This window comes from Sphaerodactylus townsendi, linkage group LG11 (assembly GCF_021028975.2).
Source record: "Sphaerodactylus townsendi isolate TG3544 linkage group LG11, MPM_Stown_v2.3, whole genome shotgun sequence".
Classification (NCBI taxonomy): Eukaryota; Metazoa; Chordata; class Lepidosauria; order Squamata; family Sphaerodactylidae; genus Sphaerodactylus; species Sphaerodactylus townsendi.
The window spans coordinates 37365328-37392952 of NC_059435.1; the positions used below are offsets into that span (position 1 = coordinate 37365328).

The window sequence follows — 27625 nt, forward strand, 5'->3', positions numbered from 1 at the left end:
AAGATGCATATATTAAACCAATAGTTTTATTTCTGTAGCTGGCCTTTTATTCCATTTTTTTTTTCATATTTGCTACTAAATTCTTATTTTCAGAAGCAGCGGATAAGCCTGCTCAATAGCTGTGCAACGTCTTTTGATCACCATCTATAGATATAATCTAGGCTTAAAGATGGCAACTGTCTGAATTCTATGTCACTGGCTTTTTCATACTTACAGCTGATAATATAGACCCTCTTTTGCAATGGAATGGCTGAGATTGGTTAAGTGGGCACAGGGCTGTTTTGCCCTTCTGTTACTACTAGATCAAATAAACTGGACCAAACAGGAGAAACTGGTAGTTATTGCTTCTTAATGACTGTGACAAATTAGCTGATGATCTCTGTACATTGTTGACTGAAAGTTTTCTTTCCCCTTATTACCAAAGAACCATGGCCTTTTTTAAACTATCCAGTCTGAGACATGTCTACAAAGCAGATTGACTATAATCGTTTCCTCTACTTCCTTCTCACCCTGCAGTCTTGGAACTGTAACGGTGTGAGGGACCAAATGACCTCTAACAAATTATTCTCAAATCCTTGCACTTTCAAGTTCCCTTCAGAAACCATGCCAGTTCAAGTTTGCTGTAAAGATGTCACATTTAATCTTTAAATCTTCATTTTCAATTGCCACATAGAACAACAGGTCCCTCCTTTTTTACCACGATCAGCAAGCTCACATCTCCAATTAATGTGTGAAACTCACATTCCAAATTGACATCCAATCTGATTAATGTGGTGGGCATGGTCATGGTGATGTTCTGTGATTGCTGCCACAATAGCATAAGTGATTCCACCCAATTTTAAACTATTACATCACAAAGAATTTTGCACCTCTCTAAAGGAACTTGCGCAAGAACTTACCACATGTCAAACCAGTCAGACAGGTTTTTATCAGTTCCAATTGCATTGTATCCAAAGAAGTTCATATCCAACAATATTGTCTTTGATGAACTTCCAGTGACCCCAAAAAAAATTCAGAGCTCATACACGAAGTTTTGAACAAGGTTGGAGAGACAGTTATTGAACACGGGGATCATTTACAAACATTTTCTTTTAGCACCTCATAATTATAGTAATTTAACAGAAGGCATGATTCCTCCAAAATGAGCCCAAGAAAATACCTTAATTGCTTAAACAGAAGCACTTTTCTGAGCCAGAGGACTTACTGGAGCCTAACTGATCATTTCTGAATGTTTAGGGTTGACAGTACTGTACCCTATCTCCTCTGCTTCCTGGATTCCTGGTGGGCTAATGAAGGTGAACTGCGGTTTCTCAGTATTGCTCCCAGCACAGCTCTGAGCATTTATGATGTCATCAGCTACAGAACAGAAAGCACAGATTCATGAATTCAGCATCTGGCAGATGAGAAAAAGTTGATTTTCTGGAATTTCTTTTCTTTTCTGAAAACCCTATAATAAAATGCTAGTGACACACCTTGTACCTCTAGTTACAGTCACACACATTAGCATTGTGTCTCAGTTGACAAACATATACAAAAATTTACATATGCATACAATGTTTATAAAAGCATATATTCTCCTCTTAACATGGTATGCTTTTAAGTGCATGGGACCTTAGTAAAATAGTATTTTACGGCAGACTTTTTGTATGCTATCGTCTAGTTTGGCCAATAAGTAAGGCATATTTTCATAGTAGGATTTTAAATTTTTGAAAAAAATTATTCCCCAGCCTGGTCCCCCACTCACACCATTTTCATCAGGTTATTGCTCACTACAGGCAGAGAAATACTGCAGTCTGGAGACAGCAGCTACGGAAGGAACAAGTAAAATGACAACATAAAGAAAAAGAAATTAACCAATAATATTACAACTTGTTTCACTTTCTCTTGGCAGATTTTGAGTGTGATGAAAAATCGCTAAGAATCAATCATTACTTCTGCACCTTCAGACATTGTCTTTGTAACAATATACGCTATAAACTTCATTTTTGAAAAGAAGTTTGATTTCGTATTATCAAAGAATTTTATGGCTGGAATCAAATGGCTATTGTGGGTTTTCTGGGCTGCATGGCTGTGGCCTGGTGGTTTTAGCTTCTAACTCTCGCCTGCATCTGTGGCTGAAATCTTCAGAGGTATGTCACGGCAACATGCCTCAGAAAATGCCAGCCACAGATGTCGGGAAAATAAAACAATCAGAATGTGGCCACACAGCCCAGAAAACCCACAACAGCCACAGGATTGATGGTCAGGTTTCTGACCTCTGCCTCCACTGCTCAATGCAGTGGTCTTTTTGCACAGTCCACTGCTCCCTGGCACAGCTCCAGGACCAGCATTAACTAATATTATTTATACATTTATCCATACATTCATATAACATAAGTGATTTTTTACAAATACAAAAAGAACGTCTTCCCAAGAAGTTTACCGTGGTAAACTTGTCCATTTGGAGAAAATAGCATAGAAAAGGAACATTGCAAGAAAAGTAAAGGCAAGGATAGTAAGGAAAAAATGTGAGCCAAGAAGTTATACTTGTCAGTTTGATCCTATTCTGAACTAAGGTCCACGGAATATAATAGGGCTTATTCTTCAGTGTGCATAGGATTAAAGCCCTAGGGTTCAGCATTTGATAGGCTGCCTGAAGGGTTACATGGGTCCTCACTTCTTTATGAAAACTCTCTTTCTTTGAACATCACAGTCCCATAAAGCCCATCCTGGCCACCAATTCCAACCCTGCCAATCGTCACAAGCTCCTCATGTGTACTTGTGACACAGACTATCTGACTTACAAAGCACCAACTTTCTCTGGAAAGGAATGACTATACCACAAGCACATGCAGAGCAACTGGCAGAGTTTGGCAGGGAAGATGTTATAGTCAAGCTTGCTGCCTCTTCCCTAAAGGGGCAGTGGACCCTGTTAACTAGGGCAGACCCTGCTTATCTTCTGAGATCTGGGGCTATCCAGGTAATTTTGAAATTCCTACATTGGCTTCCAGTCTGTTCCCAAATTCAATTCAAGGTGCCTGTTTTCACCTACACAACCTCAGAAGATCCACATATCTGAAAGAGCATCTCCTAAATGTTCCTGTGTGCCAACTACATTAATTAGGCAACCATTCTCCTGGCTATCCCACCACTTGGAATGGCCCATTTGGCATCAGTCAGAGCTTGGGCCTTCTCTATTGTGGCTCAGGCTCTGCAGAATGGGCTTTGTAAAGGGTGAGGGGACCCCTATCTGGAGATCTTCTGGAGGCACTGGAAAGGCACTGATGGTTTGCCAGGGCTTTTGAGGGGGTTTGAATCACAGTCATCTTTTAAGGGGAGAGACGTTTAGGATTTGCTACATTATTTTGCTTTTAACTGAAAATGTTTTAAACTATTATTGTAAGTTTCACTGAACCATAAAGGAAGGAGGAATATAAACATTTTAACAAACAAACAAGCGCTAGACCAAACCAAGGCAGAAAAGAGTCTGAGGAAGAGTCTTTGGGGCAAGGGTGACTTTGAACTCCTACTTTTCATTTTCCCTCTTGCGGTTGTCCCAATGTGCAAAGAAAGAAAGAAAGAAAGAAAGAAAGAAAGAAAGAAAGAAAGAAAGAAAGAAAGAAAGAAAGAAAGAAAGAAAGAAAGAAAGAAAGAAAGAAAGAAAGAAAGAAAGAAAGAAAGGAAGGAAGGAAGGAAGGAAGGAAGGAAGGAAGGAAGAAAGGAAGGAAGGAAGGAAGGAAGAAAGGAAGGAAGGAAGGAAGGAAGGAAGAAAGAAAGGAATTCTGTAGAGGCTCTTGTCCCAACTGGGGGCCAAAACCAATGGTGTGAAGATTACTGCCATAAAATACCCATTTACCTCCCTAACATGTTGTAGTACTGCCTACCCATACCAGGCACACTACCTACACATACCAGGTACACTGGTAGGGTAAGGGGGAAAATAGGGCTCAATTGAGCACTATTGAATTTTCCACATGTCCAGGAATTTATGATGTTTACCTAATTCTTGTCTCAGGTAACACTACTGCCACATAATGCTTGAGGGCTGGTGAAGTTCCTAACCCCTTAACCATTTTAATGAATCCAGTATTACTCTTACTTTAAATTTTGTTTAAAACTTATATGAACACCTTAAACATGTTTAATACTGAGATTCATTGTTAGGCAGAATTTTGAAGCCACAGTTTGAAATTTGTTAGTAAGCAAACCTGGTTAATTCTTAATTTAAAAAAACCAATGAGCAGCATTAACCATGGTTAAGGTTGTTGCAGATGTAAATCTAATTCATGGCTAAGACCAGGGAAAATATGGAAGAGAAGAGGTTAAGAAATTGGAACACAGTGAAAAACATCATCCTCAAAGTACTCTTAACTGTACACTAGCAAATCTCTGAACTGCATGCAACATTTTACAAAAAACTATCTTTGAAAGAGAAATTTTAGAACTACTTTCAACTTTGACCTAACAGTGCTTGAGGGAGGATGTAGCTAAAAGATGGGTGGAATTAACAAAAAAACCCCATAATTTTATATTGCTGTATATGAAAGTAGCAGCAGTACAAACTTTAATCTTAGGAAAATCATGATTTAGTTTGAATAACTGATCATATGTACTCCTCATCTGAGGAGGGGCCAATAAGAAACTCTACAATCCATTTGTTTTCAAGATGTATCAGAGGGTTCTGAATTCATGAACTAACAACCTATAATAATTTTTGTCCCAATGTTATCCACGGTACCCAGTAAAAATGGGATCTACCAGTTTTTCCATTCAGTCCTAAGTCTCCTTTCTGCAGGAGACTTGTTCCCTAAATCCTCCAGAATAACTGTTTCAGTAAAAGCCACCCCTTTCCCTGCAAAAAAAGCTCATAGGATCCAACCCTTAATCTCTGAAATCAGCAGTGTGAAAAAATGTATAAGAAATATTTCCTTTTAAACTCAAAATTTAAGGGAAGATCAAAATGGATAAACATTTGTTTAGCTCATAAGGAGCATTATGAAAACTGGATTGTTTGGCCCTTGATATATAGAATATGGCTGTTACAATTGACAACTGATTGACTTCAGGTGTTTGTCTCCAGGATCACACTGACATCTAGGAGATCAGAATTACTCCAGAGTAAGTAGATCTGGATTATAAACAACAAGGATTGAATGCAGGATTAGTAACCAGCAGTTCTAAAATACCAATTGCAGCACCATTTCACAAGGCAAACATTTCTCAGTCTTCCCATTTAAATTTCCATATAAATTGAGAATAGTCTATTTATTCACTGGTGTAGTATGTTATTTAACAAATATATTTCTACTGTTGAAGATGTGAAAATAATGTATTGTCCGTCTGCAACATCTGTCACCCCATTGATTGCCAGATTTGGCTGATCTGGCTGGCTAGACAGGTGTCCCCTGTCTCCCTCACCATTCTGTGTGCGTCCCTCCCAAAGCTGCACATTTGGTGGAAGAGGATGACCATCCCAGATAAAAAAGTGAACCGTTTATCGGTCCTTTAAATCCACAGACCACTGAATCAAGAGATTTTGAAGATGATGATACAACATTTATTGACAAAAGAACATGTCACTCATTGAGTGTCAGAAACTTACCTGGCTAAGCACTCTAAGATGTGCTTGTGATGGTTCATGCAGAGTGTGAAAAGGCTTTTTACACTGATCCTTTTAATATTATCTCCTTATATGTAAAGATGGACAATCAATTGCTTTTTTATCAACCTGTCAACAGGTATGAAATTTTCATTTGAAACCGTAGCTGCTAAACAAAGAAACTGATAGCCCCCAGAATCAGAAGGGAAAGAAGGAGGCCTTTCTATGATACATGGCATTGGCATAGGGCCCCCCAAAGTGCACATAAATTCACTTTTATCCTGGATACATAGTACAGGCCATTGTTTAATGAGTTGATCAGCTTGCTTCCAGAATTCACAGTATATTCTGAAAAAACACAAGATCCATCTTGTGGCATGCAGGGCCTCTTAATTCAAGACTACCATTCTCAAAATGTACTTCATTGTACTTCACTGTACTTCAGTACATAGCTAAAGAACTACTGTCTACCCAATATGGAATACAGTGAACAAATTCCTCTACAGGAGCTAGGCCCCTTATGCACAGCAAATGTATAATGGGCTGCAGTCGGGATAAAGGAACCCTGTTTTCCTATTTTCGCATTTTTCGCGTTTTCCTATTTTCACAGAGGCAATAATTGGAGCCCACAGAAACAATCTGGTTTGCCTTCACATGGAGACATGTCTATTTTTTAAAAAATTACTTCCCACCCATGCGTAGCTACGCAAATGAACTCGTCACTCTGATGTCTCACAATACGACCATCTACACCTGCATAGCTACACAGATGTAAGCCACAAAATTTAAAAAAGAAAAGAGAGGCAAATAAAGTGTCCCCTGCCCGGCCGTTCGCTTGCGAGTGGCTGCAACCTGGGATTTTTAAAAAGACTTGCTAATTTAGCAATTTTTTAAAAAAACCGGTTTGGAAATAACACGGGGCAGACTCGTTTGGGAGGAGGGATCTGTGCAATGCCCCCCCTAAAATAGGTTTTTTAGCGCCCTACACCTGTGTCTATTGGCCTGTGCAGAAGGAGCCTTAGTTAAGAACATAAGAAGAAATCTGCTAGATTAGCCTACTAATCCAGCATCTTGTCTAATAGGCAACAAGTGACAGTGGAGGGCTAACAACAGGACATAAAAGCTGAGGCCTTCTGCCTACTAGTACTGGTACTCAAAGGTTTCCTGCCTTGAATGTGGAGTTTTCCTTTAATCACTACGGCTAGAAGCCAGTGATAGCCCTATCCTCCATCAATCTGGCTAATCCCTTTAAGAGTCAAAAGAAATTATCTTTTTTATTTGTGGAGTATTAAGCAGCAAAGACTGACAAAGTCCTTTTGAAAAGGAACCAGCTTTCTTCCCATCCTGTGGCTCCGTGTGTCCCTTGACAGCAGTGGTACATGCCCTCTGTCAGACAGAAAGATTTGTGACTGCTGTGATTCAACTGAGTGTAAATGTGCCAGGGAAGAAGTTCACTTTTGCTCATACAGGCTACAGAGGTAGATAAACAGTATAGTAGACAGAGAAATCATAGAGCCAGCAGAAGCAGTGGGTAAACAGTACGGTAGATTACTTCCACTGTAATTTTATTACAGCCTTCAGTGTAAAGGCATCTCCCGAAGAACAGAAAAGGCCTATTATACCAGAAATGTTGCATGATCACTGGCATCCATTATATATGTTAACTATACAATGTAATGGAAAGTTATGACCTTCTGAGATCACTCATGGCCTCCAGAAGCCTTAAGGTCCATCACAGATTCTGAGTTTCCAAATGGCAGTGATTCAAACTACTGAAACTCCTAGGGCAGCTGACAACAATCATTCATTGATCTTGAGGCTAAAGAAATTAGTTCCTGGATACTTCCATCAGGTCCAAAACCAAGAGGTCATCCAAGGGGACAGATATCAAAGGAACTTTACACCGGTATTCCAAAATCTTCTTCGTAACTTCAAGCACAATTCAAGCTGCTTTTGGGGTGCATAAAGGCCTTGGGCCTCCCCACCTTTGAAACACTCTCATATTTTTAAAGAACAGCTGAATGCTCTCTGTTGAAGTTACTCAATGCATATTACCCACATATGTATAGAATCACTGTTGGTCATTCCTCTGCACATCTGCCAAAACCTGATAACCTTTTGGAAGTAGTTTATGCTAATGAATAACTAAAATGCAAGTGGACATTTTATGTTTATTATTATTACCAATGTGATACCTTTGGGGTTAAGTCTGCATTCAAAACCAAAACATATTATGTTACCTCTGGGGTTAGATCACTTTCTGTGGATTAATTATTATTATTATTTTAATAAAATATATATTTCTAATAAAGGTACAGAATTATAGTGTTAAGAAAGGTGTGCCCTCAAAATTATTGCCTAGGTATTGTTCCCATGCTGAAATACATCTAGATATATACTTATTGCTAAAAATTCATACATAATCAAAAATTAAAAGGAAAGAAAATAAGATTATGGATTTACTCTGTGTCCCCTAACAATTACCTGGAGGAAAACAAGCAGTCCTCCTAGTTTCAAAGCAGGGGCAAATCTCTTTCAGGTACCTTTCCCCAAGAACTTTGCCTTCATATAGTATAGAGTTCCAGGTAAGAAAGAAAAGGTGACAGGTTTTTTTAACAGTGTATGTCAGAGGTTTAGTTTATATCGAGAGTCATTCCGAAATACAAAAGGATGGGAAAGGCAATGCGACTGTACAAAACCAAGCCTAGGTGGAGAAAGACCACCCCGTTGCTGTAGTAGAATACCTTCAACAGAGGTTGCAAAGTGAGCACAAAGACGCTCCCCCTCCCAAATTAAACCGCTTCTCTATCATTTTTATGTCAAATATCAGCTAGCTTTTGTGTTAGCCGATCCAGATTTTGAAGACACGCCGATGGGTTCCTTCGCTGTCGTCGTCTGCCCGGCAACACACCTTCCCTGCGTCTGTGCATGGAAGTTTCCCTCTCGGTCTTCGCAGCTTTCTCTGAACCCAGCGACTCCGGGCGGCCGAAGGAGGGCTTCTCTTCCAGGGCCCCGCACGGAGGAGAGAGATGTTCAGAAGAGAAGCCTCCTTTTCTCCTCCAAGCCTTCCAATATTGATTACCTTTTCGGAAAGTGGCCGCCACGCTCATCCTTTTTTTTCCTTGGGTTTGAAGTGAGCAGCAGCTGACAGCCAAGCATGTGGTGTATAAATATTGAAATAAACGAGCGGGGAGGGGGGAGGTGGGGGTGATACATGGAAATGGGGGGGGGGGGATGAGAGAAGGGAGGAGAGATAAAGCGAGGGGCGCAAAGCAGCCCCGGAGCTCCTGTGTGGGGCGCTGCTCTCCGGGAGTGAAAGGGGGGGAGAAGGGAGGAAAGGGGGGGGGAGTAAGAGCGAAGGGGGGGGGGAAGGGAAGATAATAGCATTTAAAACAACAACAACACCAGCCCAACAACAGCGATTAGCTCCTACCCGTCGCACAGAGACTGGGAGGGAATTGTGTGTGTCTCACCTGACTTCCTCCTTCCCCGGGGCGGCGAGGGAGGCAGAGATAGGCGCGCACACCACCAGCCGCTCTTCCCACCAAAAAAAGCAGACCCCCAAAAGCCGGAGGGAAGGCGAGAAGGCGAACAGACGGGGGAAAGCAAGGGGGAGAAAGGCAAGGGTGGGGGGAAAAGAGAGAAAAGAACAGGCGCGAGCTCGCCGCCCTCCAGCCAGCCAGGCAAGCCGACGCTTCTGGAGTCTTGCAACCCGCGCTCAGGCTCTCCCAGCCCGGAGAGTGCCGGTGGCGGCGGCGGCGGCGTCTCTTCGGCTTCTGCACCAACGTGGGCAGCCACCGCAAGGGGGAGAGGCGGCGAGCCCAGACGGCCCCATCCGAGCGGCTGCTCGCTCCAGCGCCGAAGCTTCGCCCAAGGCTTCGAAGCAGAGCGAGAAAGAGAGCAGCAGCAGGAGGAGAAAGAAGCAGCAAAAGAAGGACACGCCGCCAGAAAAGTCCCCGCTGACGGGACTGAAGCGCGCCCAGACGCCCCTCGTTGGGCACTCCGCTGCCCTCGTGTCTGGCGGGAGGGCTGGCAAGGCGGGCGGGCGCCGCCTTCTCGTCGTCTTCCTCCTCTCCTCGAGTCGCCGCCTGCCAGGCAGTTGGGGAGGGAGGGAGGGTGGTTGTGTGTGGCCCCCCCTCCCTCTCGCCTCTTCCTTTAAACGCCCACTCCTGATGGGTGAAAAGACAACTTGAAGTTCAGCGCAATTAACTTCGCCGGCGCCGGGGAAGCTGAAGGTGTCGCCCAGCCTCGCCCGCCCTCTCGCTGCGCTCTCATGAGTGAGTTGGTCTCTCTCTCTCTTCCCCCCCTCCCCCTCTTCCCCTTTAGCCTGAGATAGTTCTCCTCCTTGATGTCCGGAGTCACTTTTAGGGAAGGGAAAACATGAGGCGGGGGGTCTGAACAGTAGGATTAAAAAAATTTAAACAGAGGGGGAATGGAGTTGACCTGCGGGTTCAGGGAAGGGGTATTTTTTAGCTGGCTGGATTGATCTTGCAGGCAAACGAGAGGCGCGCAGACACCTGCTCCCTCATCCATGCACTGGCGAGCGAGGTCCCTGGAAAGTTTGGGCTAACTTTTGTCCGAGAAGTTCGGAAAGTTTTTTCGTTCTGCTGCCTGCCTGCCGGGGTAGTGGAGAGACACTGGGCAGTTCAGCTGGAGTGTCCAAGTGAGGGAGTTTGAAGCCTTGTCATGGGTGTTGCTAAGGGGTGGAGAAACACTATGGGAACCGCCGAACCGGGAAGAGGTCAACTTTCGCCGCGGGTTGGCGTGAAGCGGAGCAGTGCCCGCGGCGGGGGGTCAGCTGGCCCGCCGGTGACCTCGGGGAGGCGGCTTTCCCCCAGGTGCCCTTCTTCCCCTCCGCGGGAGGTCCTCCTTCGCCTTGTCCTGGCGTATCTGCCCCCCCCCCCCCCCCCCCCCAAATAAAGAACTGGGTGGTCCCTGCAAAACGGCACCGGGGCGGATAAAAGAGGAAATGCAGTTTCCTTTGGGGTTTATCCTAGAGTGAAGATTTTATTGGGAAACCTCTTCTGACGGGACCGACGGTGTAGCCCTGCCTCAGTGCAAATGTCCCAGCAAACTCGCACGCTTTTCCAGGACTTTTCCCCCCCTGCCAGATTTGATATACAATCACAGTGATTGTGTTTTGTTCAGGGACCGTGACAGAAATCGGGGTGGTCTTAAATTGCCAACCTTTTCCTTTTTTTAGCGCCCCCCCCCCCCCTTCCAGTTTTTGAGCTTCAGCTAAAGTTTCTGTTTTGGTAGCTGAGAAATCCCTTCCTTTAAGCTGTTTGGCACCTACCTTCTTGTCTTGATTTCATTTGACAGTCTAGTTTAAATGTGTTCCTAGTTCTAGTCAGGTCAGCTTGAATGAGAATTTCTTCACTAAAGTGTTCATAACTTTAGTGAAAAGAATTCTACAGCATATGATGCAGGAGCAACTCGTTATTCTTCTGTTTGTACTAAAGGATGTGATTTAGAAGCCACCTTTTATTTCTCCTGAGTATTATTTTGGTCTAATACGTTCATATACTTGTCTCCTCCAATCTCCTGGCAAACATTCACATTCAAGCTTACATTTTTGACAAATGTGCAGACAGCAATAGCATGAATAGACATCTTAAATAGTAACAACCTAAGCATCTGTTGTGAAACAAATTTAATATATTTACTCTGTTTTTCTCACATTGTTAAGAAAGGTTACAGTATGTGTAAAATTCCATCTTTAGTTGGCAAAAGGAATTGTCTGGGTATTTCACTATCTCTTCCATAGTGTTTGTTTACAGCTACTACCAGATACTGGATCTTAATTTGGGCCATTATTTTAAATACAAGATGGACAGCAGTATTCATGCTTCACGAAGGAGTGAATATAGCTTGATAAGCTTAGACATATTGTGAACCTCGCTTTTTTCATATGTTCCAACATTCACTTATGTTTCAGAGATATCACTCATCCCTTAACAGCAGTAAGGCATACACATAATAGAGAAGTAACATAATAAAAAAGTACGTTATATAAAGAGCCAATGCAAAAGAAAGCATGTAGCATTCTAGTATAGTATATCATATAAAATAATGTCACTATGTACTTCTGTGCCGTCCACAGAAATAACAAACAAGATTTTGAAGAAATCTTGAATTTAAAAACATCAAAGTAGAAAAACCATTCAAACTGGTATGGTTGTCTAATAAGTTTATTCTGCTTTTTTTCCTCACAAGTTAAATGTATAGCAAAAAGTATTTATGTATATGCTAAGTGAACAAAAAAAATCTACATGGGATGTAGTTTGCTCATAGGGCCTAAAATTTAAATTTTCTATTTTTATTTGCTTGGCTGTTGATCTTTTCAACTGCATAGTAATTCCTTAGTGTGTAATTTAACATGAAAAATAAGTTCAGGAATACACATGTGAGAAAAATTCCCCCATGTTCAGTGAGGGTACATTAATGCGATAGATAACATGCACTCTACAATTCAAAATCTGAATTTGAATATGGCACAGAAAAACTTATTTGGGACATGCTAATTTGCAGCTTGTATTATGGGCCTATGAGGTCAGCTGACAAACACCTGTTCTGTATTGTTAGGAGAGATCCTGAAGTTACAAATATTGTCAAGCAAAACACAATGCACCACCTTGAAAATGCTACCAGTGATCATGTAGTGTAAAATCCCTAATGACACGTAGGCAGGTGTACTACTCCAAAGAAGTGCCAGTCTTCACTGTAGAAAAAAACCTATAACTTTGACATTTCACAGCAATAATTTCAGTTTTTTAATATTTCAAAATGCATTTTTTAAAAAAATCTATGATTCAGTTTCTTGGGGGAAATATATATTTTGCTAATAAAGACAACAAGTTATGGCCAAACTTTTTTTGTCTTAACATTCTGCTTGAGGAAAATGCTTCAGTGTGATTCTTAATGTAATTAATATATAGCAAAATATTTTAAATATCTACATTAGAAAGTTCTATTGAAGACAGGAGTCCTAGAATAGCTAGGCTATATACAGCATATGTCCACTTTTCCATGACTGATGTGTTGTACTCTAGGTACTATTATTAATTTTTCCAGCATGTTTGCCTACATGTTCCTTAAATGTCAGTGTTCAGTAAATTCTTTATGTTAAAATTTGCATATCTACATTTTAGGAGTTCAGTTGGAGTGGGGAAAATAATTTTAATTTTTATAAAATCTTCTACAGTTCTAAATACCAGCATCAAATATTTGCATTCTAACTAGCATGAGGCTAGAACTGTACTTCTGTTTTTTAGACACCAGCATCAAATCTTTAGCCATCTGGGAAACCATGCACCTGCGTCCGAGTCCTGTTCCTCCCCATCAAGTTTACTTAGTTTATTGTATACCATTTCTATACCTCACTTAAAGAATCTTTATTGAACAAGTTTGTTTTATTATATATGCAAGATCTAGGCAGTAGTTGAAATGGAAGATGAGCATAAATCTACTTCCTTAAATGGGTTCTTTAGTATGATGGATAATTTTCTTAATATTTTGATATATCCATGTTAAACATTAATAGAAAAGTTACATGGTCTAGAATGCAGGAATATGTTTTTTTGTGAATTATAAATTCACTTTCCCCATATTGGGCATGAATCTTCAACAATCTGTTCCCTTTCTGAAATCAACACTTTTGACAAAGTCATAACACAGCTACTTTTGTCGATGTTGCATTAAGCTGACAGCACAGCAATCAAGGGAAAATATTACTTACTTACCCAAAGTAAATACCAGTTTATAAGTGAGTACATATATTTACATTCCTGTCTCCACTAAATAATGGCTGTCTCCACTTTAATATGTACCTGGTAGAGTTATCCATGGCAACTGAGTCTTGTTAGCATATGAAAAAAGTTTTATCATTTGGACCAGAGAACAACTTAAAGAAAGATGTTCTATTTTCTGTGGGGCATTGAAGTTGGGTTTGTTTTTTTTCTGGTGTACTTCACAAGGTAAAATGCTGTTCCTCAAGAGCATTATGCATAGAGAGTCATACTTAGTATATATTCAAGTCGTTGAAGATAAGGACAGAAGCATATTATTAATAACTGAAAGCACATATGTGTATGTGAGGAAAACTGTTCAGCAAATCTGTCACTATGCACTCTAGTGCATTTAAACAGTTTCACTTATGACAGTTACTACAGCTTACAAAATCTACATAAAATGTATTTGAAAAAGTTTAGGAGTGCTTGGTTTAACTTAAATATAATTTTGGAGCATTCTGAAAGTTCCAATTGTTTGTCATTGTGTATATTGGATGGTTGTCAGTCCCAGTAAACTGTTTGCTATAAATAAATAAATATATGGATAGAAAGTAGCAACCAGTATGAAGATATATAGAGAAGAAAATTAGTGCTGGGATGCTCTATCAAGGAACTTCCCATGTTGAAATGCGGTAAAACAAACCTTACATTCAGGTTTCAGGGTATAAATGCCTGTTAACACTAATTCACTTACACCTTGAGAATATGCAAGAAAGACTAGTACAGTAGCTGCTTTTTAAAGAAGTGTTACCCTGCCGTTAGCATAGAACTCTGCCATAGTTCCTTCTTGTTTAGAACACTGCATAACTACAATAAAGCACTTACTGGCTGTTTGATGGTGGCTGTCTAATGCAATTTACTTTCACATCAATACATGAATGTACTTTTTTAAGCTTTCCACAAATACTAACAATTGCCTTGGCTTCTATGTGGTATGTGATTTGAGACTACTGTTATTTTAGTCAATTATGTTTTTTTTAAAAAAACCTTTTCGTCTTTTAAGATATTTCAGGTATAATTCTACTGGCACAAAACAAGTTTCATTCTTGAAAAACTGGTCTGAGATCAGAACGAGACTTGAAGATAAGTAGTGATAACACACGTTGTATAGAAGTAGTTACTCTGCCACTGATATTCATTTTTTTCTTCACATAATTATTCTAGGAAAGGATTGAATTCGTGTATAAGCTCACAGTAAAAGCCAGTACTGTCTATATTATTGATGTCTATATTATTGATGTCTCTTTCTATCATAGAAGGCAAAGCATCATGTTATCAATGTGTTGATTGCATTGATTATGTTTTCCCAAAGCCCTGTGTACCTGTACCAGTAATTTAATTGCAATAGTAAGGGACATGTTCCTGTAAGAAGTGCATTCCCATAGAACACTGCGTGTACCCGATGAGAAAAACTGTTGCTCTCCCAGAATTCCAAATGCTGGATTTAAAAAAAAATCAGTTTATGCCATACATTGATGAATGATTGATCAGCAATGTAAAATCCACAGCATCTTTCCACTTGATGTCACAAGGCTTGGCATGCATCCTGCTGGTTGATATCATGCAAATCTGCTATTTTATTTTATAGCCATGTAGCCAGTCTTAATATCAGTCAAGAGATTTTGAATTTCAGACCTTTATGAATTTCTAGTATCCAATTCTTTAACTTTAGCACTAGAAATGTGAAAATGAACGGCTTATGTGAGTGAACAAGATAACTACATTGGCTTCAGTGTGCTACGCTGACCTTGGTCATTCACATAAGCAGTTCATTTTCAGATGGGTTAAATATGACTCTTAAACCAAACTATACATACTTTGGATTGCTTTTTCTCTGCTTCCCAGGGAGACAGTCCTAGCTACCTTTATTTATTACTAGTTGCAAAGAGGTGCAACTGTGTACATTTCTATTTGAAAAAAAACCCAGAATTCATAGGTCTCTGGGATGGAAGGCAGACTGCTGCATAGGTGCAAAATATTGTTATTATAATTATGAAAATACAACCCAAGGAGTAAAGATATTCCTTACAACCGAGAACATCACTCATTAGTTAGTGTATGCAAAATCTTGTGTTCTAGGTCTAAAAACACTGGAAAAAAATAACTCGGGCAAATAGTTCTCATCTCATTAACAGAACAGTTTAAGTATTTCAAATTGTAAAATAAAAAATGCTAATTAAAATGATTCTGTGGTGTGCTGATTGGAAGGAATGTGTGCCTACATAGATAAGATTCCTTACAAAGTATCGAACGCAAAAATGTGAAAGTCAGTTTTTAAGTTTTAAAAGTTCACGTTCATTTCTGAGGATTTACTGTTCTTTAATAGTATCTACTTCTCAACAGCTATATAGTCTTGATACCATGATTCAATACCTGTTTCTCTTCAGATCATATACATCTTTCAGATACCATGACTCTGTTGTGGCATTCAAGTATTTGGACTACCTGTCTTTGACCACTGTGCCATGTGACCATGGGATCATACTGGCATTCATAATCCTACCTGGTACATTTAACCTGGGCAGAAGCATAAAAAAGCACTGCTGTGCTAATAGGACCAGTGACTATCTTGCCTATTTGGTGGCTATTCTGGAAGCATTTTGATCACCACAGTGCAACTAGATTTGCATGGACTAGTTACCTTTTCGAAAAGGATTGTAATTGATAAGGCAGCACAGTCGAATAGATCCTCCAGACTCCAGGTATAGCTGTGGCTATATTAATGAAATCTATTTGTCAGACTGTTGTAAGACTTCATTGTGCCTTTACAGTCTATAGACTTGATTTTTTAAAAATTGCATATATAGAGACGTAGATTTTATCCCTATGCTGCATACTCTGTTCCATTCTTAGTATGTATAGAAAAACCACAATGCACCATTTGAACAGCTCGTAGTTCTTCTGAAACACCCAAATCCCCTATTGACATTTCAGACGTAATTAGAAGCATAAGTCCGTGCTGTTGAAATCGGCAGAACTTCCTTCTGAATAAATATGGTTAGAATGGGGCTGTTATTGTGTCTCAGAAGCAGTATAGCTATTGTACAAAATAATTATATTGTCCATTAATCTTTTGCTTATTGTCATTTTTCTTTTAAGATTTTGGACGTATCTACAATTTAGAAATGTTTGCCTTTGGTCAGAACATTTCATATCTTTTTTCAGCAGGGATTTGTTACTTTTAAGGAGATTCTTTTAAAGTTTGTAATCTTGTATTTTGCTGCCTCTCCCGGTATTACCAAGTTTCTTCACAAACAACATGCTTATGAGAAGTCAAGTAATCTCACTGAAATCTGTAAAAATTCTAGGAGTGCTTTGAAAAATTAGTTTGCCTAATAAAGATAGTTCCAGGGATAAAAATATCCAGTGTGTAGTATTTCGTAACTTTGGGGGAAATCATTTAGTTGTCATTGTTCTAGTTTGATATTGAGAATCAACTTTTCATATGACTAGTAAAACTGATGTAGGGTATAATTCCTAAACTATTCTAGGACTAGTAAAATAATCTTGAAGACTTTGATGAAAGCCGTAGAAGACAAAAAAAGTCTTAGCGTATAAGATATGTTCTTTGCCAGTTGTATCTGGACAGTGATTACGTTAACAAGCAAATAATTACGCTTCTATCTGCGTCTTAAACCCCTGCAACGCTCTAATTTTTCTTAAGTTACATTCAATCTTAATGGAGAAATATTCTACAAACATAATGTGTGATATCAGTTTTATATTCATATTGCAGCATATTTATAGTTTTCTTCCCCAGAAAGTAATAACTGAAAAAACATGCTGATGTCTTGCTCTTTCAACTGATTTAATAGGTTGCAAGGGCTACTTATTTATTATTGCACAAAGGGGATCTTAATTTGATTATCCTAAGACCATTTGGACCAGCTATAACTACAGAATACTGGTTACCAACTTTTGAAAATAACAGCATCTTAGCTTGGAAGTATTCAAGCTAATTTGCAATATCCACTAATGTCAAATAAGTGGTACCAGGCTCACATAACTCATCAGCAAGCCCTTATAGACTGCACATCCCTTACATGCACTATGTCATTATACAAGTACATTAAAATATTTTGGTTCATCAGCCACATTTCCATAGTCTAATCTAGCCAACTTAATCCAGACATCATAGATCAGTGATGGCGAACCTTTTAGAGACCGAGTGCCCAAACTGCAACCCAAAACCCACTTATTTATCATAAAGTGCCAACACGGCAATTTAACCTGAATACTGAGGTTTGAGTTTAGAAAAAACAACTCATACATTAATACCTTTTGTCTTAAAAGGCAGGGCGGGGATTGGAATATGGCATCAGGGAGAAGGGATGTGGGTGGCAATCCCCCCCCCCCCGGCCAATGACTGAACGGCAGCCACCCGGGACATTTGTTCTGATGTCCCTGTGGCAGCTTTGCCTTTGGCTGGAGTGACGGTGCGCGTGCCCACAGAGAGGGCTCTGAGTGCTGCCTCTGGCACCCGTGCAATAGGTTCGCCACCACTGGCATAGATGATGATTGTTGAAATGACTTGTCACCTCACCTGGTTATTTTGAATAAATACTGATGAATGGAATCTTATTTTGGTGTCCTAAGATATGGCTATTACTACTTCTTCTTCACAAAGCCACTCTGTCTATTCCTTCTTCTATGTTGATTGTACCCTTTGATTACCCCTTCTCTTCACCCTGTCCTTTAAAAAGTACATGTTCATCTGAGGAATCTCTGAATCTTCTTGTCATACCTGCCATACCCTTGCCTTCACAACAAGATAAGTTAAAAAAGTAATATGCTGCAAAAAAAATTGCTTAATATCTTTTTGTGTTGTGAGTAAATTAAAACAAATCTTAAATATGACAAGGAAAAGGGCCTTATGCTCAACTTACAATAAAGGGAGTAACATACAACTGGCACTTGCTTATATCATGTACAGTTTTAATAGCTGCGTTAAAATAGTGAGGTAGAATTTTCACCAATGTAGTGATTTGTTCTGTATGATTGGAGAATGAGCAGCTGTCATCTGTACCTTCAGAAAATGCTTGGTGTATGTCTGCCCTTGATGCTTCTGAGGGTGAAGTTTGGCTCAGCTGTTGACTGTGCGAGCACTACACATACCAGTTCAACTAAGCTTGCACTGACTTCCTAATGCTCTCTAGGCACAGTTCAAGGTGTGATCATCTCACTAACCATGTAGTTTCATTTCCATTGAAGCGGTTGTCCTGCTGTATTTGCAGAACTCATTCAGTGAAGGAAGGGACTTTTTTGTAATATTTGATAAGACCATTTCAAAATATTATTCATAATTTTATATCTATTCCAAAACTCCTCTTCAAGAGACTTTTCAATAAAAAAATGATACTAGGACAATAGATCTTCCACTCAGATCAATATTTTCAGTTGCATAAACATATCAAACTGTTTCTGGAATGTTGTAAAATATCCCCCAGAATCCTCCTGCAATATTTCTAGGCAGCATTTAATATATATTCTGTCTCTTTAAAAATGCAGTCTCTTCTATTTGCCCTATTAATTGTTGATATGTTGCCATCCATGAGACAAAAATTAGAGCTGTAATTAAATAATCATGTGATGCTCCTTAGTGCCAGTGAGAACAGACTCATTTTTCCAGGCCCTGATGGTCACTGATAATTGTATTGCTACTGATGTGCTTTATTTGTTTATTTTTTTATGAACAACGATGTACGTTAAACATTGGCCTTCTTTTTAAAATTCCCAGCCAGTAAGTATCACTAAGTCGGCTAATTGGCTACTAGTCCACAGGGACTTAACTTTTCTGTTTTCGGTCAGCTGATTGGGAGAACTATTGGTGGTTTGGTTTGTGTGCCATTTAATTTACACTGGTGTTTTGGCTGGGGTGGATGCATATGGGGAATGCCAGGAGAATTACAAAAGGAGCAGGGTATTAAAATTCAGAAATGATTAAAATTGAAATAAAAGGATGCCGCTTCTTTGCCAGTACTCTGGCAGTCATAATGACACACAGAGATTAGTTTCCACCTTCATCTTTTCCTTCTTTCTCATTTCCTCTTGTTTATTGTTGACACATTTTCCCTCTGCCTTTGCTTTTCTCTGCCTCTTTCGCATATTTCTACTTTTCCCCTCTCCCTTTCCTTTTTAGCATGTGGGAGGTTTCTTAACCTTGTTATTACAATAACAGAATAGGGTATTAATATTTAATATCCATGTGTTTTGAAATTTAAAAAACCTGGGTCACTTCTATTAAATGACATGCCGTTTTATTGTTTGTTAATCCTTATCTTCCTCATATAGTTTCTTACATATTTTCCTCTTTTAGAGGTAATTTAACTTGTAATGTTTAAACACCTGTGTTAAGATACTTGTGGGGGGGAGGAAAGAACTTATCAGTCATGGATAATCAATTATGCATGAATTCAAATTTAACAGATGGACGTTGGGAGTTAAAAATTTCTCGTTTGGCTTCATGATTTTTTTTCTGTTTGTACGACACCTGTCTCTTATGTATAGATAAACATCTAACGTAGCTTACAGCTTTTCTTATATCTTTGTGGGTTTTTCCACCCTTTTTCTTGCAAAAAATTAATTTTACCTGTTCCTCATTCAATTTTTTTTTAATTTAAAGTGCATATACCATCTGTGGGTTGTATGGCGTGTGAGCTTGTGAAAACATATTATTTAACTTCACAATTTAACAGTTCTGAACTGAGTGTCAGTACCACTGCATAAATTGACCTGCACGTATACGTGTATATTTATTGTACACTTCTGCATTGTTCATGCTACTCAGTATGTTCATACTACTCAGTATGTTAATATAGAGTTACAGTGTGGAATGATTAAAACAGTGTTATCCAAGTAGAAAATTGCAATACTCTTTGGGCCAATGTAGTATGGCAGCAGAGACTAGATGTAGGTTAACTTTGTTCATGGAATAGACTCAAGGATTGCCTGCCCAAGTTACATATGTTGCTATGTGCACTAGCCATCCTGAGATACTATTGGATAAAGGCTGTCACTATATTTCAGCAGCATTTAAGCTATTTCAAGCCAAATCACTTGCCCAGCTTATATTGGGGCACAGCTCGGAGTTTTGTCAAGCTTTGCCCCAATGAAGAGGGTCTAGTCTATATTCCTAGGATGATTTTTCAAGTGCCACCTTACATCTCGAGGCTGGCATAATTAAGGTAGAGGCCAGAGTTTGTATCTTAGTGTTTACCTATTGGCTAAGACATTGGTCTTAGTATTTACCAGTTGGCCTTTCTACTTAAAGGTCTTGATCCTCTGATATTAAAGGATAGTTTTCTGTTGCTATGGATGAGATCTATAAGTTCATAATTACAAACATATGGTCTTGCCCAATAACTGCTGGGCCACGATCAGGCAAGGACATTCCATAGATAAAACATTCTTCATGTGAGGCATCAAAAAGATTTCAATATGACATTTAAGTTATTCCTCGATTCAAGTATAAGATATCTGGTAATTTCAATGCCTTATCTAGTGCATCTGAAAAATCCAGGATACAGAAGAGTTTTCACATTGTTGCAGTGTGATGGACTTCCCTGAGAAGTTATAGATAAGAGATATAAGAACATCTCTGTTGTAGAACAGCTGTGTCCTCGTGGTGATGGTAGTGTTGAAACTCCTGGGCATGTGATTTTTACATACAGACTCATAGGCTGATTCCGCATGGGCCAAAAACAGCGGTGTGAAAACAGTATAAACCCTTTTACACCATTTTAAACTCTTTTACACCATTTTCACTCCGTTTTCACACTGCTGTTTTTGGCCCATGCGGAATCAGCCATGGTGTCCTTATAACACCAATGCTTATGGGTTGTCCTGGATGACATAGACAGTTTTATCTTTCACTTTTGATAAAAAATTTGAAATAACACACAAGGTGACTAAATTTGGCATGGTGGCATACAAGATTAGGAGGACTCCATATGATAAACATTCCCCTCAACTGTATGATTAATATTAATCAAGTTACTTGTGTTTGGGTTTTGTATTGCTGTTTTTATACTGTAGGATTTTTAAAAATCTTGTGCTGGTCATAGACTTTGAATAAATACTGAAATAAGAGATTAAGTGAGCAACACAGGGTAGCATGCTTGAAAGAAGCAATTCTATGCAATGTTTAGACTTGCCACTCCCAGAATTTAAAAAGATTTCATATACAGCAATATTATTTATTGTTGGAACTTGTATAAATGTATACCTGCCCCCACTAACTACTGTGGTATGCCTTTTGTGGTCACTAAGTTAATTTTATATTAGGGTAAAGCTATTGCTGAACTTTGCATTACCAGGAAAGTAAAAAAATACCACCCTGAGGTTTTGTTTACAACAGCAGTTTATTTGGATTAATTGTGTATGTTTTGACCAAAAAATGTGAATATAGATCAGAGTAAAAGGGATGGGAAAACAGTTGTTGGTTTCTTACAACAAGAATAACTATAAATTATTTCGTTTTGGAGATCAAGCAACTGTAACATACTTTGCTGAACATATTTTTATATACATACTTAAAAGTGTCTTATATTTGTTTGCATGCACAGACACATAGCATGATAATTTTACAGCATAATTTCATAGAAGGTAGTGCATTAATATTTGTGCCAATTTAGAAACAAACTTTTGTTTGTAGTACAGTACATAGTGTGGTAATTATGCTGAATTTTCTCCTATTTTGCTTCAGGAAATTAAACCATCAAGAATAGCATGGAGAAAAATCTCAAATATATGTAACCTTACAATACCAAAATTTTGCTTAAGTATGTATTTGGGAAAGCATTCACTATTGTATTCACTATTTGGAACTGAAGAACAGTATTACTTTTTTTTACAGGACTAGTCGAGGAAATGAATACAGTATTCTTCTTGATATTGCTTTTATTCTTCTGTTTCATAACTATCAGAACATCAATGGAAACATATATTTTAATAGAAAAATAATTTGCAATAAGTGATTTGTAATGGTCAGGAGAACAGTCTCCATTTGGTTCAAGCCTTAGTAAATGAAAGTGTAGGCATGCAGGGGTTATTGATTCATACTTCACATGGTGTACATTTACTACATGTAGCCAGAAAGTATGCCTTTCTGTAAACATAGTAGATATACCGGATAAAGCAGAATCACTGTCAACTATTTGCCCCAAGTCCTAGAACACTGGAAGATATGTATCTCTTCTTCATACATGAGATGTTTCTCACAGTAAATATTGGTGCCCATGCAGCAAAGGAATTGCTGTATAAAGCATGAATTGAACTTAAGAGAGAGAGATGCTAAAATTTGAAGAGCTTGAAAGCTATCCTAATGTTAGTAGGATACATCTCAAGTTACCCATCCAAGTTGATTATTTATTCAAATCAGCTATTGGTTACCTGAATTAATTATCCCCCAAAACAAACAAACAACACCCTGCTACCATTGTTAATTAGAAGCTAAGAAACAATATGTTGATGAAAAAAAACTAAAAGCAGGCAACACCTTATTTCTTGTCATGCCCCCCCTCTGTGTAACAACCCTGGTCTTCCTTGGTTGTGTCCCATCTAAATAGTTATCCGGGGCTGACCCTGCTTAGCGTCCACGATCTTACAAGATAGGGATAATCTGGGCCAGGTTGGTCACAGCTTTCTTTGATTACTTACCTAATTTTCTGATACTTCTATTACTTACCTAATTTTCTGATACTTCTATTACTTACCTAATTTTCTGATACTTCTATTATGCTTTTCGGGTTCTTTTTACATTGGTTGTAAGAAAAGAAAGATTTTGAGAATGTACTATTGACAATGTAGTCATTAAATATGGAAAAACTGATTTATTTTTTCCTAACCCAATCTCATGGTTGCTTGTATCTGGTCTCTTTTGGATGCTTTTGTAATTCTTTTCAAGTCAGTGTTCCTTGCAATTCCTCTGTTCTGCTCCTTCAACATCCACTTTCCATTCCCTTGGGCTTACGCAAAGCCTTAATAGAGTAGTGCAATTCGGGAAAGTGGATCAGAGTTGTGGAATATTCTACGGTGACTTAGATCTTAGTGATAATTTTTTTTCAGACACTTAAAATAGCAGTAAGGTTGTAAGGGTGATGTCACATTATAGCGTTTATTAGACAAAATATGTTTATGAGATGGTTTATCAGTGCCTTCCCCAATTATCTTCACTTTACCCCCAGCAAGCTGGGTACTCATTTTACAGACCTCAGAAAGCTAGAAGGCTGTGTCAACCTTGAGCTGGCTACCTGAAACTAACTTCTGTCGGGTTCGAACTCAAGTTGTGAATATAGCTTGCATTACATCTGGCAAGGGAAAGGACCCTGTGATGTTTAGGGAGAGTTAACTTGAATAGATATATGGCTGCCTGGAATGTTTTAAAAGGAATTCCAAGATGTAAAGGCGAACAAGATGTGGCAGTTTCACTGATCAGGTTCTGAAACTCATGATCTAGTAGTCTTTGTTTTAGGACTTGGAAAATTTAGACCCCGCTATCCAGAGGAATGAAACTTAGCAAGGGCTTGGTAAATAAAACTAGTATCCTCAGAATTAAAACAAAGATGGGTCCAAAACTTACAAGTGGTAAATCAAGTTCTGGTCACTAAAAAATGCTGTCCGGTTTCTAGGCAGAGAACAGAGTATGGAACACAATGAGGTCACCCTAGGATCTTATATAAAAAACAAGACTGGACTCACTCAACCGAATGGTTCCACGCTCCTGTCCACAATGAGATACCATATAGGAGTTGTGGAGTTACCTTGGCATTGAAAGCATTAATTGCTGCCAGAACATATTCTTGCCCTTTATTAAAGAAAAATTGTTGGGTAGCTAAAACACTGCCCTTGCTGGTAGTGATTGCACATTTTTCCTATTTTAAAACAGCTGTACTGGCTGCTACTTTGTTTCTGGGTTCAATTCAGCGTGCTTTTTAAGTCCCTTAAATATCTGAGTGTTTCTCCCCATATGTTCCCAGCTACAGTTATCAGGTTGCCATCAATTAGCTGTTTCTCCACTTAAGAAAACCTGCCTGACATCTACTAGGGTTTTTTCCCCTAAAGTATCTTGAGGAATACACTATCCTTTGAAGGGGAGGGGGATTGGAGGGACTGCTCGGTAGGTTGTAGGCTGTGGGCATTTCTTGAGAAGGTTGTGGGATTTAATCGTACTTTTGTATCTTTCAGAATTTTGGAATTGTAAGCTGCATTGAGCTACAAGGATAAAACGGGGCATACGTATTAAAATAAATAATGAATACAAATTAGCCATGATAGTTAATATAACCTCCATGATCCGAGGCAGTGTACTTCTAAATGCAAAAACAACGCATGGAAAAAGGCTGTTCACCACTAAATAAAAGCTGGAAAATCTCTACTGCCCCCTTAACCAACCTCTGATATAGCCATATCAGCTAAGAAGGGTGAAAGAGTGCATGCTTGGCCATGCATTAGCATTAGCCATGCTGGCAGGGGCTGATGGGAATTGTAGTCCATAACATCTGGAGTGCCAAAGGTTCGCCACCACGGCCCTAGGGAGTATTAACTTTTTGTCAGAGTTATTTGGCTTAAAACATTAGCAAATATCTGCAACAGTAAGAGTGGAAGAGGACTGGATAGTTTCTAGGCTGGGATTGTGCCAACCATCAGTAATCAGAGATTGAATCATTTTTGTTGCTTTATCCTGGGTGAGAATGTTGGCATGCTCTACTGTGACCTGGCTGGGAGGAGCCTGTCCAGATGTATTCAGTTGTGTTATCAGATAGAGGCAGTGAGCAGTGTGTGTGTCTGTGATAGTATCAATATTTAATTAAATATTTAATACTGTGATAGTATCAATATTTAATCAATATTTAATTCTATGTCATCATCAGGAATTTCATTATGCTTTTAAATTATATCAAGTTCTTTAGGTAGAGCTGGCAAGAGAGTCAGAACAGATATCTTGCTAGTGTAGCAGAATCTTCATCTGTCAGAGGTGGTGTGGAGAAATTGTCAACATACATGCTGAGAGTTCCTTGCTGGGAGGCAGTTTAGGACATTCTAGCTGCCTTACAGGCATGGGGTTATCTCAGTGTCCAACATGCCAATAATAGCAAATCTTGTAGTAGGTTTGATGTTTTATACAAAACTAGGAGACTGCTGGATGGAGGGTGTACATGGTCCTGTTGTCATGAACATCATGTGTTCATGTGTGGCAGCTTGCCTCTTGAGTGTGCACCTGTGTGTAAAGTGCTGTCAAGTTCAACTTATGGCAACCCCAGCAAGAGGCTTTCAAGGCAAGTGAGAAGTAGGGGTGATTTGCCATGGACTTCCTCTGCAGAGACTTCCATGGTGGTCTTGCTTCCAAATACTGATCCTGCTTAGGTTCCGAGATTAAGCTATACCATGCCGCCTCCCCTCTCAACCTTTTTAGTAGGCCAGTTGTATTATCTGCCCTGATAGTTAAGGTTTCTGGAATAATTTAGGAGCATTGGCAGCCAACTTAAGTCCTTATTCTATCAAAAGTCCTACCTTTCTGTGGTATTTTTGGATATTGTAGATAGAAAACAAAACAAAAAACCCAATAGCGATAATGCTTGAATGAAAATGCAGAAAGCTGTGGACAAATGTGACCAAACATAGGTCTACCAAGTTGCTCACCTACTCTGTGGTTGTGATGACAACGAAGAAATCTTATTTCATCATCACCACATTGTATAGTATTGCTCATCTGTGCTAGTCTATGGTGCATAACGATTGACCACAAGAATGAGCAACCTGAACCTGCAAGTATCCCATAGCTATCTTGGCAACCACATGTTCCAAACCATTCCTGGATGCTTATAGCTATCTAGTTTGGGCCAAGATGTGATTACTGTCTTTCTTCAGGAAGGACTAGTTTCTACTTCATTAAAAAGTCCTTGGATCCCTGTACTTGAATAATTACTGAAAGTTTCTGACCAATGACTGAGCAGGAGATGGTGGTATAGTTCCAGGGGCTGAAGAGGCATTGGAACAAACATTGTTCCTGGATTCCCAAGTAAAGGATGTGGCTAAAAGTGCCTTTTATTAACTTAGGATAATAAAATCAGAGAAGAAAGTTCTGCTTATATGGATTGGTTAAATCTAGACTAGGCTACTGAAAAGTACTGTATGCCTTTGAATACTGCATCTGGTGGGTATCCTTTTGACTTCAGTTTGTTATTGCATTAGGGGTAATTTCAAAAATGTCATTTAAACATTTTAACTGCTTTATTTCATATGCAACCTCGAGGCCCACTTTCCCTACTTGTACAAGCACAGAAATATAATAAATAAATTTTTCGTAGCGTGTAGTATTTGACAATGCAGTTCTAAGCACTGATTTAGTGTGATTTTGTTTAGAATATCACAGATACGTGTCTTACCTTCTCAAATGAAGCATTCTGTTTAAATCTTTTCCTATTCAACAAATATTAACTCCAACCCTTAGCCAATCCTTATTATTTAGTTCCTGGAAAAAAAACATTTAAACATGTTATTACCATTCATTATGAAATATTGTATTCTCTAAGATGTACTTTAAAACAATACCTTTAAACTGCACTTATCTAAGGGACTTTGTTGCTCTAAGGACCAGTTGTTTTTCATCTACCAGACCTACTTATTATATAGTGTTAACTTTTCCTCCTGCCCATTAATTTGTATTCAAACTATATTTAGTAATTCCCAGTATGGCACTTAAAGATAAAATAACATTTTAGAAAAGGGCCATAAATTTAGAGATGTAGTGTGCACCATTTTGATGAGCACTAGGGGTGTGCATTTGGTAAAGCCAAACTGGAAAAAAATGGCTATTTAAACTGTAGCTGGCAATCTTAATCCCTAAGAAACTGGGGAAACATTTTTTTCAGATCATTTTGGAGTCCTCAGCAACTGCAGTAGAAATTGAGGGTATGCATTTGGCAAAGCTAAATCGAAAAAGCCCCTAAAAAGTACTCTAATTGTATTTTCGGGGGGGGGGGGGTCACCTTGAAAAGGTGAAAATTTCAAGGGTGCTGAAAAGTGGATCCCGAATCATGGCAAGTTGTTTCAGCACGATTCAGGCCATTTCAGTCTACTACTCTCTCTAGCAGGCACAGGGCTCCACTGCCGCCGCCTTCAGGTTCTTTGTGGGACTCAGAGGCTGGGGTAGGTAAAGGGCTGTGAGCCCTGTTCTGCTCTGTGTAGCGCTTCATCACAATACCCTCGGAGTTCCACGTGGGACTCAGAGACTGAGGTAGATGCAGAATGGCAGGCC

The 27625-nt window shown here is 39.1% G+C and overlaps 1 protein-coding gene across 3 annotated transcripts in view; it reads left to right on the forward strand.

The window, feature by feature from the left end:
• Positions 1-9242: 9242 nt before the first annotated feature.
• Positions 9243-27625, forward strand: part of SATB1 (SATB homeobox 1) — a 118265-nt gene continuing 99882 nt past the window's right edge. For all 3 annotated transcript variants that reach the window (XM_048510730.1, XM_048510729.1, XM_048510740.1), the window contains exon 1: positions 9243-9855. Coding sequence is in view for 1 of the 3 variants with exons in the window: in XM_048510740.1 (XP_048366697.1) it covers positions 9852-9855 (4 nt within the window). In the remaining 2 variants the exon portion in view is untranslated. The remainder of the gene's footprint in view (positions 9856-27625) is intronic.